This window comes from Dermochelys coriacea, chromosome 3 (genome assembly GCF_009764565.3).
Source record: "Dermochelys coriacea isolate rDerCor1 chromosome 3, rDerCor1.pri.v4, whole genome shotgun sequence".
NCBI lineage: Eukaryota > Metazoa > Chordata > Testudines > Dermochelyidae > Dermochelys > Dermochelys coriacea.
This window is the reverse complement of record NC_050070.1, coordinates 177680368-177696566: the sequence shown is the minus strand read 5'-3', so window position 1 is coordinate 177696566 and position 16199 is coordinate 177680368. Positions and strand designations below refer to the sequence as shown.

Genomic DNA, 16199 nt, shown 5'->3' with positions numbered 1-16199 from the left:
AAACAAACTCACTCACCCCAAGAATAATACTCACACCTTGTTCGTTCAGCAGGGGGATTTCCTTTTTCCAAACTGCCCTGTTTGCGGTCCTCTGTTCGCTATAAGTCAGTGCTATACATTTTTTCAATAGCAACATCTTGTTTTTAAATGATACTGCAACAACTTCAGTTTTTCAAATAATTTTTTTAAATGATCTCACCACAACATTTCATGAGCCAAATTTTCAAAGGTGCTACATAAGTTGTACTCAAGGAATTTCCCTGTGGGAACTTAGCTTTTGAATGTGTATGAGTGTCGGGATGTTGCACACAATCAAGGTCATATAGAAACTTTGAAGACAATTTAGAACTCTCTTTTGACAATCAGGTAATTTCTGTTAATTCTAAGAGCTCCCCACACATCCACCCCTGGATACTTTCAAGCACATGGTGCTCATCTACCTGTGTGCTTCACATTCAGTCTGCTCTTCACTGCTGAGAGGCAGGATATCACTAGCCCTAGCCCTTGCATTCATTCTCTGAGAATTCCAACATCTTTTTAAAAAGCAAAAGTAAGGCAGCTACCTCCTATTACACTACTGCTTTCTCCCTGTCCAAGCAGAGTAGACTGATGTTGCAATGTTCAGAGTATATTTCTAATAATGATATGTTTGCTACTAAGTCTGAAGGAGGCAATGACCTCAGTCACAAGTTGCCTTTATCCAATCATATGGTAAATTTCTAATCTTTCTTACATTTCGTAGCTGCCAAAATTACTCACTTCTGTGGCTGCTTCACAACATTATGGAAAGTACTAAAACTGTTACTTGCAACCATTTAAGAGTCTTCAAAGCACCAAAGAAATTAACTAACCCAATCCTGCACACACTTATGCATGTGCTTAACATTAAGCATGTGTCAAGTCCCAATGACAACCATGCTGACTTCAATGACACTGCTCCTGTGTTGCTTGCATATGGCTACACTTGCAGATGTCGAGCGCTGGGAGTTAAACCAGCCTTCGGAAACCACAGCAGGGAAAATGCTGCTGAGTGTTTACACAGTCAGTTGCAAGAGCACTGGCATGGCCACATTAACATAGGGTGACCAGATGTCCTGATTTTATAAGGACAGTCCCGATATCTGGGGCTTTGTCTTACATAGGCGCTTATTATCCCCCATCCCCTGTCCTGGTTTTTCACACTTGCTGTCTGGTCACCCTACATTAGCAGCTCTTGCAACGCCACAGAGAGCTATTCCACTATTCCACTGTGGTAGCTATTCCACTGTGCAAGTGGCTGCAATGTGCTTTTCAAATGTGAAGTGTGACAGGGAGTGTGTTGTGCATATGTGGAAGGGAGAGAGAGGGGGTTTTTGGGGGGGCTGTGAGAGTGTCAGCATGCTGTCTTGTAAGTTCAGACAGCAGCAGAGCCCCCTCCCCCACCGTCTCTCTCACACACACTCACAACAGCAGCATTCCACAGTAATGGTTTGCTTTGTCCCGTAGCAGATAAGGAAACAGAGCTTTGAAAGGGGATATCCACATTCCTGCAGCCAATTTCAAAACAATGAGAAAAGTGGCCACTTGACTTCAGGGGGATTATGGGACGTTTCCAGAGGCCAATCACAGCACAGTAATGCAACACCTTGTCCACACTGATGCCAGGGTGTTTCAGCTGGGGTGCAGCAAGCTCTATGCTTCTCGTGGAGGTGGATTACCAGGAGTGCTCCAGCTGCAGAGTCCAGGTGCTCTATGTGCCTTGCCAGTGTGGACACATCGGGAGTTAAGGCGCCCGGGGCTGCTTTAATGCGCTCTAACTTGCAAGTGTAGCCAAGCCCTAAGTGTTTGCAAGATTGGGACCAACACAGTCAACAAGTATAACCTGGAGTCAGAGTCAGTAGAGGGCAGAAATATTAACCCAAAAGTTAAAAGTTTGAGACAAGACTTTTGGTCCTGGGTCATTAAGTCAGAATCACCAGAAAAGTATATGCTCTTGCAAAATTAAAAGGGGAGGAATAAACATCGAAGATTAATTGCCCTTTCACTTGGCAAAAGAAATGCATCTCTGCTTTATAGCTGTACCAAACCTCTTACAGAACTCTTACAAATTCTCCATTGGAAAATACTATACCTATGGGATTAGCCAGCTGGTAAAATACTGACCCAAGTGACCCAGCACCTAATTTGTATCCACAAAATATGGAAAGCACAAGAGTAAGGGCTGTAGGAATAAGCCCATATATTAACTCACTTTTAAAAAACAACAAAAATGGATTTATGTTACCAGTAAAGCTCTTAAGAACTAAAGGGCTAATGATACTGCTCTGAATTGTCTCATCTGCTACCAGTGAGCTTGCAATATTCTACTTGCCAAGAGAGTATATTTATTTATTTTTAATGTGACAGAAAATCTCATTTTCCCCCCTTATCAATCATCATGGTAAAGGGCCAGGGAGCAGATTTTGGTCCAATTCAGAGGTAAGCATAAGTGAGCCAAGTAGGGTTGCCAGGTATCGGGTTAAAAGTCCGGTTGGCGGCACAGTAGGGGCTAAAGAAGCAGCCGGCATAGCCTTATGGCCCCTAGGCACAGGGGAGGACTGAGCGCCAGCTCTGCAGCTCCCACTGGCCAGGAACCATGGCCAATGGGAGCTGTGGAGGTGGCGCCTGCAGACAGAGGGAGTGCACAGAGCCGCCTGGCCATGCCTCTACCTAGGGGCTGCAGAGACATACCTGCTGCTTCCGGGAGTCATCTGAGGTACGCACAACTCGGAGCCTGCACCTTGAGCCTCCCATGCCCCAGCCTGGACCCCCCTCCTGCACCCTGAACCCCTCATTTCTGGCCCCACCCTGGAGCCCGCACCCCCAGCTGGAGGTATCACCTCCTCTCACACCACAACCCCCGGCCCCAGCCCAGAGCCCCCTCCCACACTCCAAACCCCTCATCGCCAACCCCACCCCCACCCCAGAGCCCACATCCCCAGCCTGAGCCCTCACCCCCTCCCACACTCCAACCCCCTGCCTCAGCCAAGTGAAAATGAATGAATGAGTGAGGGTGGGGGAAGCGAGTGACAAGAGGATGGAGTGAGCAGGGACGGGGCCCTCAGAGAAGTGGTGGGGTAGGGCAGAGGGCAGGGTGTTCAGTTTTGTGCCACCCTAGAGCCAAGAGGACACTTATGTTGGTGTACATTACACCTCCTTCCAGTCCTTCCTGGTCACGCATGTTACACCAATTTAGATTCAATCTAGACTAGTGGTCACTAACCAGTTGATCGTGATCGACTGGTCGATCCTAGAGGCTCTTCCAGTCAATCGTGATCTCTGGTGGTGCAATGTGCTGCCGCTAAGACAGGCTCCCTGCCTGTTCCAGCCTCACGCTGCTCCTGGAAGCAGCCAGCACAGCCCCACGGGGCAGGGGGTTCTCCCTCCGTGTGCAGCTCCTGCCTGCAAGCACCGCCCCCCCACAGCTCCCATTGGCCAGGAATGGGGAACTGTGGCAATGGGAGCTGTGGAGGCAGTGCTTGCAGAGAGGGGCAGTGTGCAGAGCCACGTACCCCCCGCCCTCTCTCTGGGGTCTCAGGGGCGTGCTGACCCCTTCCAGGAGTGGCATGGGGCCAGGATAGGTAAGTAGCCTGCCTTAATGACAGCCACACTGCGCCACCAACTGGGAACTGCCGGAGGTAAGTGCTGCCCGACGGGAGGCCGCCCCTCATACCCCCTCCTGCGCCCCGAACCCCCTCCTGGACCCTAACCTCCAACCGAGCCCCCTCCCAGAGCTAGCACCCCCATACCCTTTCCTGCACCCCAACCTCCAGCTCAGAGCCCCCTCCCAGAGCCAGCACCCCCATACTCCCTCCTGCATCTCAACCACCAGCCCTGACCCCCCTCACAGAGCCAGCACCCCATACCCCCTCCTTCACCCCAACACTCTTCCCCAGTCCAGAGCCCCATCCTGCACCCAAACTCCCTACCAGAACTTGCACCCCTCATCCTCTCCTGCACCCCAACCCCCTGCCCCAGGCTCAGCCCAGAGCCCGCTTCCACACTGCGAACCCCTTGGCCCCAGCCCAGAAGCCGCACCCCCTCCCAAATCCCAACCCCCTACCCCAGCCCAGTAGAAGTGAGTGAGGGTGGGGGATGGAGTGACGGAGAGAGGGGGGATGGAGTGAGTGGGGCAGGGCTTTGGGGAAGGGGTGGGGTAGATCCTGGGTGGCCCTTAAATTCAAAAAGCGATCTTGGATATAAAAAGGTCGGAGACCACTGCTCTAGACTCACCTCCATAATCTCACATGCATTTACCAACATGGATTTTACAATCTCCCCCTTGTGCATCACATTTTAATTTGACCCTCTGTGTCTAAATTGGTAAATTTTAATTACAGTTTTCCAAGGCTGTGTGGAGATTACAGTTGCCATGGGTAGGAAAGAAAGGGATTGTCTCCCCACTGTATGAGACCATATGGAAACTCCTCTCCTAGTGTTCAGTGCGGGTTGGAGAACTATGGTACAGGAAACTAGCCACCCACTGAAGGAATCATCCCTGTTTAACCTGTTGATTCCAAATTAGAAATCCAAATGGATACTGACATTGCTCAAAACTGTTCCTCTCCAGGTCTGCAGGAACAGCCAATGGAAGAATTTCACTCTTGTTAGTGTGAAATAATTTAACCTGTTCAAATACAAAGAACGCTGCGAAGGAAGACTGTTGTTTCCTATTAATTGGTTGTTTTGTTAATAAAGATAAATCAGAAACCTCCTACGGAAGGAACAGTCAGTAGACTCTTTACCTGTCATCACAGTAGGTAAATTTCATGTCCATGCTATGGCGACTCAAGAAAGTCTTGCTATCCAGTGGGATATCCATGTTTGACGGGTGCTGAATGGGTTCACACATTATTATAAGGCAGGTGAGGAGAGGCTCCTTATACCCACACAGGGTGCGAGGAGGGCAAGTGTTATACACCTTAACTTGTCCAGTGCAGTGCAAGACCTGAAACAAATAATGATTTTATAACAGGACATTAGTTTAAAAGACTAGTTTAAAAGACTCTGAAAAGACAGTCTGACTTTCATCAATAAAACTTGTTATGGCTAAAATGTGATACCTTCCATGTGGCAGATTTGAGGTTTACAGTTCTACCTCTGTTGGTAACAGTGCATTTCATTCTCATGAAGAAGTCACGCTCTGTGGATATCTCTTTGCTTTTCTTTCCAAAGCCTGGACCTAAGGTGAGGGAAAAAGGCAAATTCTTGACCATTATATTTTTTGCGGGGGTTAGGGGATGTTTGCGTTGCTTTTTAAAATTCTCTCTTTTGTTTTTATGCATAAAGGATTTGTAGATAACAGATTCTTTGGTTCTCAAATTACCACCTTCCACATCAAGACCTGTGCCCTGCATACTCTTGGTTTAAGTAATATTTAGCACTAGCGTGAAAAATAAATCCACTCCTAGGGTAAAGTATTAGACCTTTCTGGCACTTTAGTCCCATTGAATCCCATGCTAAGTCCCCAATCATGCAAACTACTTCATGTGGGAAGACTCCTGTGCCCATGCGCAGCCTCACAGAATCAAGCAGGACTCTGTACAAGTGCAATGATCCACCCATGCAGAGTACTTTGCACAGGTTTGGGGGGTAAAGATTTAAATGGCACAGGAGCCCTGTTCATTTTTAACCCGTATTTCAGCTTGTGGTACATAATCTTTGTGAACTATTGCAAGTGAAGATGTTACGTCTGTTTTAGGTTGGAAACAAGAAAGCACCAGAACACACCATTCTTAGTGCTGTTATATTTAATCACAAAGTTTTAAAAACAGTGGAATGCCAAATACTACTCCAGGTGTTAACATTCCCATTTGACCGTAGCCACTATCTAACTTCTGTTATCTGTTAGTTGCTTTATTGGGGTGTTTAAAAGGCAAAGAAGAAAAATACATCAAAGATTTTAACTTTTTTCTTACCAGTTTTCAAACTCAGATTCTCTCGAATTTCCTCATGGTCACATGGGTGAGTAAAGTCATATATGCTATGTCCAGTTAATTCCACCTGTTCAGAAAACAATACATATATTTAGCCAAAAGTGAGGAGAATAAATAAAATTTAATAATACAGAAGACTATTTTGGAATACTGATTCATTCAATGCAATCAAAGAAAAGGCAAAAGCAATACAACATGATTCATCTTTTCTTGATGATAATTTCAGTTCTTCACATTCTTTTACCTGTTTCCTCAAGGTATGATTTCTCTGCGGCATTTTTGAGGATATTTTGGGTAACAACAAAATAATTCTAAAGCTTAGAACTATAAGCTAGATAGCCTCAACAAACTAATCAGTCAGTGAAACTAAGTCTATTTACACCAACTGAAGATCTGGCCCTAAAATATTAAAAACAGATATGATAGGCAGTCTATTGGAGACACAAATTGCCAAATTCAGGCCCGGTGTGTGCAACTGTCATAGTGTGCATATAAGCAATAATTTTAGACCACTCTTATTTATCAGCTATTATTTAGATTCTATACCCTGTAGATTCAGTTGTGCATTTTGATTTAACCCTTAAACTGACTGGTAACTCACTTCACCAATGTGAAGGGCCTGATCTGAAGTCAATGACAAGACTTCATTGACTTCAATAGCCTTTGGATCCAACTGATAACATCCAAGTAATCAGACTTTATGTGAGAGAAGGGCAAGGGGACACGGGGAACATGGCACCACAGCTCTCCCACACATGCTGCAGTCACTGCTCCAGTCTCTGGACTGGAATGGCAGCTACAGCTCCTGAATGCCATGTGCAAGGTATGTAAGGACCACTGGATTAGAGCAAGATAGATCCTGTGGCCCTTAGCTTTGTTTGTCACTGGCCCATCTTCTCACAGTCTTTGTAGGGCCACTTGCCTATCTTGGGGTACAAGTGGTGCTGAGCAACCCCTGCACAGCCACTCCTCCCCCTGCACTTATGGCAGTCAATGGCCTCCCACGCCACAGGTGAATCTTAGCATAGGCAGTGCCTCAGACACTGGGGCCCTTTGGTCCCGCCTCTTCTTCCCCTGTGCACATAACAGTTTAGTTCCTGCTACAATATTTTGGTGTAATTTCAGCGGTTGGGTTTTGTGCATGGGTGCTGGGTGCTGTTGGTGGCCTGTAACACACAGGAGGTCAGACTAGAAGATCTGGTGGTCCCTTCTGGCCTTAAACTCTATAACTCTATGACATTAAAAAAAAAACCACCTCCAAACCCCAAACAAACCACTCCCCCCCCCCATCAACAAAATTTGTGAACAGAGGCCAGTCTTGTAGTCTCCAAATCCAGGGCCTAGCAGGCCAAATGGAAAATGGTGTTCCAGAGAGGAGAACCCTTGCCTGAGGATATGCTGCACCCACGCACCTCAGTTTTAAACTGACAGGCTGACAGCTCAAAGTGCTGATTCAGAGTGCTGCAGTGTCACACAGGGGCTACATTTGCTCACTATGTCTTTCACGGAATGAGATCGAGCTTTATTAAGCAGAATTTGAGTTAGTCAGAGGCACGGTGGAGACAGAGAAACTATGTCAAGGTTTCTAGGAATTATGTTACAAGGGCAGCTCTTTGAAAGCAGTAAGGAACAGGCTACCTGTGTAAGGCCCATGTATTTGTTGATGTTCTCTGACAAAAAGATCATATCTCCATCCTGCGTCACCACAGCAATAAATCCCTCCAAAGCTTTCAGGTACAAGTTGTCTATCGGCTGGTCTGTCTCTAGATCACTCTCATTGTCAGCACATACTGAAATAAAAAGAAAACGGCCAAACAAACAAAAAGATCAGTTTTCAGAGCCATCATTTTTCTACTTACTTTCTAATCACACCAAATAGCCACATGCTTTTCTGATGCCGTATGCTGGTTATTGAAAAACCCTCTGTGTACATTCTCTTGGGGAGGAGAACAACTGGGTGGGCCATCTGCATTGGGTCTGAAGGGGACATGTCCATCATTAGGAAGAGAGAAGACATCTTTTGTAAAGGTGAAGAAACACTTACCTTATAGTAACTGTAGTTCTTCAGAAAGTGTTGTCCATATATATCACTGTTGGTGCACATGCACCCAGTGCATTTACATTCAGATTCTTTTGGCTAGCAGTGTCCTTTGGGGGCCACAGCTGTAACGTGAATGTCCTTGTGCCTCTAATTGATGACATAAAGGGAGGGGCAATCCCAGCTGCGCCTCAGTTCCTTCACCAATATAGAAACCAGGTGTTGTCAGACTCTCTGTGGTAGTGGGGAAAGAGGACGGCTCACGGAATAGATATGGGCAACATATCTTGAAGAACCACAGTTACTGTAAGGTAAGTAACTATTTCTTCTTCTTCTTCTTCTCCTCCTCAGAGTCCTTGCCTATATATATTCCACTCTTGGGACTCACAAGCAATAACCTATCTCATAAGAAATGGGCACTAGGAGCCTACCTAAATAATGAACAAAGCATGGCCCTATCAAAATTAACATCAGATTTTGACACTTCCACTATGTAGTAAAACTGGGCAACTATGTGCACTAGACCCTAAGTTCAGCTCTCTGGTACTGGAATATTTCTCAAAGCAGCAACAGAAGCTGCTTGCACTCTTGTAGAGCGAGCTGTCACTCTCACTGGTGGGTCTATATTTCCTAACTCATAGCACAGTCTGATATGAATAGAAATCCAGTTAGAAAGTCTCTTTGTTGAAATGGCCTGACCTTTCACTCTGTCCCCATAAGGTATCAACAAACTCAGGATACCCTAAATGGCTTAGTTCTGGCTTTGTAGAAAGAGAGTACCTAAGAACTTCTAGGGCATGAGGCTTAGCCTTACCTTTGTTGGAATGTGGCTTGGGGAAAAACATAGATGGGAGTATAAAACTTTGTTTAGATAGAAATCAGAGACTACCCTGGCAAAAAACTTTGGGTGAGGTCTCAAGGACATCTGGTTTTTACACATAGGGGCCCTTGCACTAGTGCTTGCATCTCTCCTAGCCTTATGGAGGATATTATTGCTCCCAGGCAGGCTATTTTGATGAAAAAGTGATCATATAGCTAATGGTGCAAAAGGTGGGCCCATTAACTCTGTCAGTACAATATTTAGATCCCAAGGAGTGGGACATTCCCTGACTGGGAGATAAACCCTCATAAGGTCTTTTAGGAACCAAGGCACCAGAGGGCATGAAAATGTGAAATACCTCTATATTGTCCTGGGGGAACATGCACTGACATATCCAGGTGATAACTACTTGGCTGATACAGAGACTTCAACCACCCTTGCATGCACTGAAGATGAAGTCTGTCATGCTGCATTATGTAGGTGGAGGAGTCTATTGTGTCCTAAAAGTCTGAGACAAGGCCTCACCAATATCTTGGGATGAATTTGTAGGTAAATGGGACAGGTCTTGCAATCTCTCTTGTGGAAGATAAGCCATTTGAGATATTACCTCTAGCTGGAGAGGCAACTGTACGGTACATTGGATGGAGAGATTTTTTTAGGTTCAAGAACCAAAACTGCCTCAGCCATGCTGGAGGTACACCATGATTATCCCTTGAATGGAAATTAGTATTGACTTTTCACCTCTCCAGGTCTAAGAGAGAACAGAGACCATTGAATGGGTCAGCTAGCTGTTGATGCAACTTTTTTTGGCTAAAGAGGTTAAAGAGACTAGCAGATTTTCTGTACAAGATAAACTTATACTTATCCTGAGATAAGTGATGGTTAAATGTATAAGAATGTACTTGGTGTTTAAACCTCATGAAAACTAGTGGGATGTTACTTGCATTTTTTTCACTTATTTGTATCCTGTTATAATATAGTAGCAAACATTTACATTGTGTATACCCCGTAACTAAATAACCTATCATATAAGCCACCAAAGAAGAAAGAAGCCTTGTGGAATGCAAATGAAGAACTTTAACAGAAAAGTGCTAATTTCAAAGCCAAGTGGTCATTGTATGTGATGTTTGGAGCTCAAAGACTCAAAATGCATTCCTTACTCTCCGTAATCAAAGGAAAAGTTCACATGTAAAGTGACACTATCCGTTTGATTTCTGCGAGAAGCAGCTATAAGTATGGATTCAAGGAAGGATCCTGCATCTATGGACAATTTGGACTCTTACAGGGAAGGGTACCAGATGCAAAGCAGAGAACCCCAGAGACAATATGGGCTTCCTGAAAAGACTTTTGGGAAACTGACAGTTTATTACATCACTGCCACCATTTGAAATTACAAACTCTGACTCACCTGTGCAAATATTTTCCCTGCTTTAACCTCTCAATAACTTTCATTTCCTTTTCTTAGCTAATAAACTTTTAGTTAGTTTACTATAGAATTGGCTACTAGTGTTATCTTTGGTATAAGATCTAGAGTACCAACTGATCCGAGGTAAGTGACTGGTCTCTTGGGACTGGAAGCAACCTAAATGTGATGTGATTTTTGGTGTAAGTAATCATTTTATCACAAAATTCACTTTGTCTGGGTGGCAAGATAGATTGGCGAGTCTATGGGAACTGTCTGTGACTCCATGATAAGACTGGTATAGTGATCCAGGAGTTCCTATTTGTCACTGGCTTGGTGAAATCTAATTATAGAACACACCATTAGTTTCGGGTGTCTGCCCTGTTTTCTGACAGTCTGCCCTGAGCTAGGCACTCACAACCATGAGCCATTCCAGACAATGTGACAGAAGCTTGTCTGCAAATTTCGATATGAAATCTCAATTCATATAATTGTGCTTTACCAACAGGGCCTGGTAATTGGCGATTCTCATTTGGAGCTGTGATGTATAATTTTTCTATCTTTGGATATTGCTTTTTGTTGAATGTCTTATAGTCATCTAAGTCAAGGCAGATGACATAGGTACCACAGTCTCCTCAGGGGATGTGGATGAGATGAATGCTAGGATGGGATGGTTTTCTGTCTGAGACTCTCACCAGAGCCATGACCATTCTATTCAGCAGACCGTGGATCAGACTATGCTGGTTGTAGAGTCCCCTTGTGAGATGGATAAGGTGACCTAGCTCTGGACTGAGATGTAGACTCTGTCTTTCTAGCATGACTCATTCCCCTTAGAACCTACTAAGGCCAAGGGTGTTGGGAAGCATAAGAGGCAGGTGGGCAAGGGGAATACTATAACACACCAGGGAATACTATAACTCTTTGAGATTCTATAGGCTAAAATAATTAAACTAAGTCTTTGACTCCCTCTCAGGTGTATACTTGCCTTAATGCCCAGACCTCAGAGAACAAGTGAATGAAACCTTTTTACTGCCCTCAGAGCCTGAGGAGGAGAATGAACAGTCATCCTGGAGAGGAGAAACTGTACCAGCTGATGTGCTGGGAGACGCCTCAGACTGAACTCTGATCAATACTGCTTAAGTACTCAGTACCACTGGAGCTGGCTTCCTCCTTCCCCAGGGAGTCTCAACCCCCACTCAGCTCCAGAGCCCACCTCTACCCCACCTCTTTCTGCCCCTGTCCCACTTCTTCCTGCCCCAGTTCCGCCCCTCCCCCAAGCATGCTCCATCCCTGCTCCTACCCCCAGCGCCTCCTGCACACTGCGGAACAGCTGATTGCAGTGGGCAGGAGGCATGGGGCAGGATGGGGAGGAGTTGATCGGTGGGAGCACTGGAACACCCACAGAGTCGGTGCCTATGCTCAGTACCAGTGTAGGAGCAATGGTTGGTACTAGGCGAGGCACCTTCACTACTGCTAATAGCAGAGAATCTGGTACTGAAGAGACGAGTAGGTGTTCTTTACAATTCTTCAGTACTGAATATGTTGGTTCCACAGACAGCTGAGAGGATGACATCAGTATTGGGGTGGGTAGTACTGGGGGACTCAGTGACATAAGAACGGCCGTACTGGGTCAGACCAAAGATCCATCTAGCCCAGTATCCTTTCTTCCGACAGTGGCCAATTGCCAGTTGCCCCAGAGGGAACGAACAGAACCGGTAATCATCAAGTGATCCATTCCCTGTTGCTCATTCCCAGCTTCTTGCAAACAGAAGCTAAGGACACCATCCCTGTCCAACCCGGCTAATAGCCATTGATAGACCTATCCTCCATGAATTTATCTAGTTCTTTTTTTTTAACCCTTTTATAGTCTTGGCCTTCACAATATCCTCTGGCAAAGAGTTCCACAGGTTGACTGTGCGTTGTGTGAAGAAATACTCCTTTTGTTCGTTTTAAACCTGTTGCCTATTAACTTAATTTGGTGACTCCTTGTTCTTGTGCTATGAAAAGGAGTAAATAACACTTCCTTATTTACTTTCTCCAAAGTTATGATTTTATAGACCTCTATCATATCCCCCCTTAGTCATCTCTTTTTCAAGCTGAAAAATCCCAGTTTTATTAATCTCCCCTCATACAGAAGCCGTTCTATACCCCTAATAATTTTTGTTGCCCTTTTCTGAACCATTTTCCAATTCCAAAATATATTTTTTGACATGGGGTGACCACATCAGCACGCAGTATTCAAGATGTGAGCATACCATGGATTTATATAGAAGCAATATAATATTTTCTGTCTTATTATCTATCCCTTTCTTAATGATTGCCAATGTTTTGTTTGCTTTTTGAATGCCGCTGCACACTGAGTGGATGTTTTCAGAGAACAATCCACAATAACTCCAAGATCTCTTTCATGAGAGGTAACAGCTAATTTAGACCCCATCACTTTATATGTATAGTTGGGATTATGTTTTCCAATGTACATTTCTCTGCATTTATCAACATTGAATTTCATTTGCCATTTTGTTGCCAATCACCCAGTTTTGAGAGATCCTTTTGTAGCTCTTCACAGTCTGCATGGGACTTATCTATCTTGGGTATGGTAGTTTTGTATCATCTGCAAATTTTGTCACCTCACTGTTTACCCCCTTTTACAGATCATTTATGAATACGTTGAATAGGACTGGTCCCAGAACAGACCCCTGGGGGACACCACTATTTACCTCTCTCTATTCTAAAAAATGACCATTTACCCCTACCCTCTGTTTTCTATCTTTTAAAGGGTTACCAATCCATGAGAGACTCTTCCCTCTTATCCCATGACAGCTTACTTTGCGTAAGAGCCTTTGGTGAGGGACTTTGTCAAAGGCTTTCTGAAAATCTAAGTACACTATATCCACTGGACTCCCCTTGTCCACATGCTTGTTGACCCCCTCAAAGATTCTAGTAGATTGGTGAGGCATGATTTCCCTTTACAAAAAACATGTTGACTCTTCCCCAACAAATTATGTTCATCTACATGTCTGACAATTTTGTTCTTTACTATAGTTTCAATTAGTTTGCCCAGTACTGAAGTCAGACTTACCAGCATGCAATTGCCAGGATCACCTCTGGAGCCCTTTTAAAAAATTGGCAACACATTAGCTATCCTCCAGTCATTTGGTACAGAAGCTGTATACTATACTGTTTACTATAGAAAATTCTTTCCTGGGTATCTGGCTGGTGAATCTTGCCCATATGCTCAGGGTTTAGCTGATTGCCAATATTTGGGGTTGGGAAGGAATTTTCCTCCAGGGCAGATTGGAGAGGCCCTGGAGGTTTTTCGCCTTCCTCTGTAGCATGGGGCATGGTTGACTTGAGGGAGGCTTCTCTGCTCCTTGAAGTCTTTGAACCATGATTTAAGGACTTCAATAGCTCAGACATGGGTGAGGTTTTTCATAGGAGTGGGTGGGTGAGATTCTGTGGCCTGCGCTGTGCAGGAGGTCGGACTAGATGATCAGAATGGTCCCTTCTGACCTTAGTATCTATGAATCTATGATTTAAATGATAGGTTACGGACTACAGATAATAGTTTTGCAATTTCACACTTGAGTTCCTTCAGAACTCTTGGGTGAATGCCATCTGGTCCTGATGACTTATTACAGTTTAGTTTATCAAACCTCCTCTAATGACACCTCAATCTGGAATAGTTCCTCAGATTTGGGAATCTCCCTCACATCCTCAGCCATGAAGACCAATGCAAAGAATTCATTTAGTTTCTCTGCAATGACCTTATCGTCTTTAAGTGCTCCTTTAGCATATCGATTGTCCAGTGGCTCCACTGGTTGTTCAGCAGGTTTCCTGCTTCTGATGTACTTAAAAAAAAATCCTTTTACTTTTTGAATCTTTGTCTAGCTGTTCTTTAAATTCTTTTTTGGTCTAATTATATTTTTACACTTCATTTGCCAGAGTTTATGCTCCTTTCTATTTTCCTCACTAGGAATTAACTTCCACTTTTTAAAGGATGCCTTTTTGCCTCTCACTGCTTCTTTTACTTTGTTGTTTAGCCACGGTGGCACTTTTTTGTTTCTCTTACTATGTTTTTTTAATTTGGGGTATACATTTAAGTTTAGCCTCTATTATGGTGTCTAAAAAGTTTCCATGAAGCTTTCAGGGATTACACTTTTGGCGCTGTGCCTTTTAATTTCTGTTTAACTAGCCTCCTCATTTTTGTGTAGTTCCGTTTTCTGAAATTCAATGCTATAGTGTTGGGGTGTTTACATTTAATTATATTATGGTCATATTACCAAGCGGCCCAGCTATATTCACCTCTTGAACCAGATCCTGTGTTCCGCTTAGGACTAAATCAAGAATTGCCTCTCCTCTTGTGGGTTCCAGGACTAGCTGCTCCAAGAAGCTGTCATTTAAGGTGTCAAAAAACTATATGCATCCCGGCCTGTGATGACATGTACCCAGTCAATATGGGGATAGTTTAAATCCTCCATTATTATTGATTTTTTTAATTTTAATAGCCTCTCTAATCTCCCAGAGCATTTCACAGTCATTATCACCTGCCTGGTCAGGTGGTTGGTAATATATCCTTACTACTATATTCTTATTATTAGAGCATGGAATTACTATCTCTAGAGATTTTATGGTAAAGTTTGGTTCATTTAAGATTTTTACTTCATTTCATTTTATACTTTCTTTCACATGGAGTGCCACTCCCCCACCAGCACAATCTGTTCTGTCCTTCCGATATATTTTGTATCTTGGTATTACTGTGTCCCATATTTTGTATCCTGGTATTACTGTGTCCCATTCATTATCCTCATTCCACCAGGTTTCTGTGATACCTATTATATCAATATCCTCATTTAATATAAGGCACTCTAGTTCATCCATCTTATTATTTAGACTTCTATCATTGGTATATAAGCGTTTCAAAAACTTGCCACTTTTTAGCTGTCTGACATTACATGATGTAATTGAATGGGACTTTTTTCATTTGACTGTTTTTCATCAGATCCTACCTGTATTTTATTATCATGGGTGCCTGAAGTACATTTTTGTGCCTTGTGCTCCCCTTTCAGCTGAACCCTGAGAGGATTTGTGGTTTCCAAGAAAGGACCTGATGACGGAGACCTAGGTCTCGTCCCTCTGTGGACTCTGCTTTTTCCTCCCCCTTGTCCCCTGAGATTTAACCAGGCAAGGAGGATATTTAGGAACACTGTTTCAACTCAGAAAGTAGAGGAGCCAGCAGGAGCCCTTTTAGAGAATGAGCACTCGAAGGTTTTTGCCCAAAGTACCCGAGGGCCTGAAGGGGAGATTCACTGACCTCTGTAGAAGGAACTTTTTCAGATGAGATGCCATAGCTCCTTCGATGCACTTAGAAACTGATTTACAGATGGCACATGTAATGTGCTGCGCACCCAGATACAACAAGCATCTGGCATGCCCATTACTGAGACACATTACTGCCAGAAATGAAGGGCAACCGTTAAAGCCTGGAAACTTGTCTTCAATCATTATGATTGATCCCGGATTCCCTGTACTGGGGCAAACACTGAGGCAAAACCAAAATTCCTTATTACTGAAGAAAAAAGGAGAGGCTAAACTAACAATAATCACTAACGAACAGCTATCTATTTACAAAACAATGGGTAAGCTGCATAGTGAGCAAAGAGGGTACTGCCATGGTGAGACAGAACTGAGGGGCAGTTGGGGTCACCCTGCCCTTTACACCCTCAGTTGGAGATATGAGGATACACAGGGGGTATCTACATTGCAGCTGGGAAGGTGTCTCCCAGCCTGGGCAGACCAACACGTTAGTTCTGCTTGAGCGAGCATGCTAACCATAGCAGTGTGGATGCTGTGGCATGAGTGGCAGCATGGGCTAGCCACCCAACTACAGACACAGGTTGTTAGGCGGGCTTGTACGCACTCAACCAATATTGCTGCCCATGCTGAAACAGCCACACTAGTGCACTGGTTTGGCCATCTGTCTACCTG

General features: G+C 44.3%; 1 protein-coding gene across 1 annotated transcript in view; it reads right to left on the bottom strand.

Moving 5' to 3' along the window:
• EPAS1 (endothelial PAS domain protein 1) overlaps nucleotides 1–16199 on the bottom strand; it is a 141104-nt gene that overhangs the window by 33615 nt on the left and 91290 nt on the right. The window contains exons 3-6 of the mRNA XM_038396641.2: nucleotides 7593–7744; nucleotides 5937–6021; nucleotides 5082–5200; nucleotides 4764–4966 (exon numbers count right to left, since the gene is read on the bottom strand). Of these exons, the coding sequence (XP_038252569.1) occupies nucleotides 4764–4966; nucleotides 5082–5200; nucleotides 5937–6021; nucleotides 7593–7744 (559 nt within the window). The remainder of the gene's footprint in view (nucleotides 1–4763; nucleotides 4967–5081; nucleotides 5201–5936; nucleotides 6022–7592; nucleotides 7745–16199) is intronic.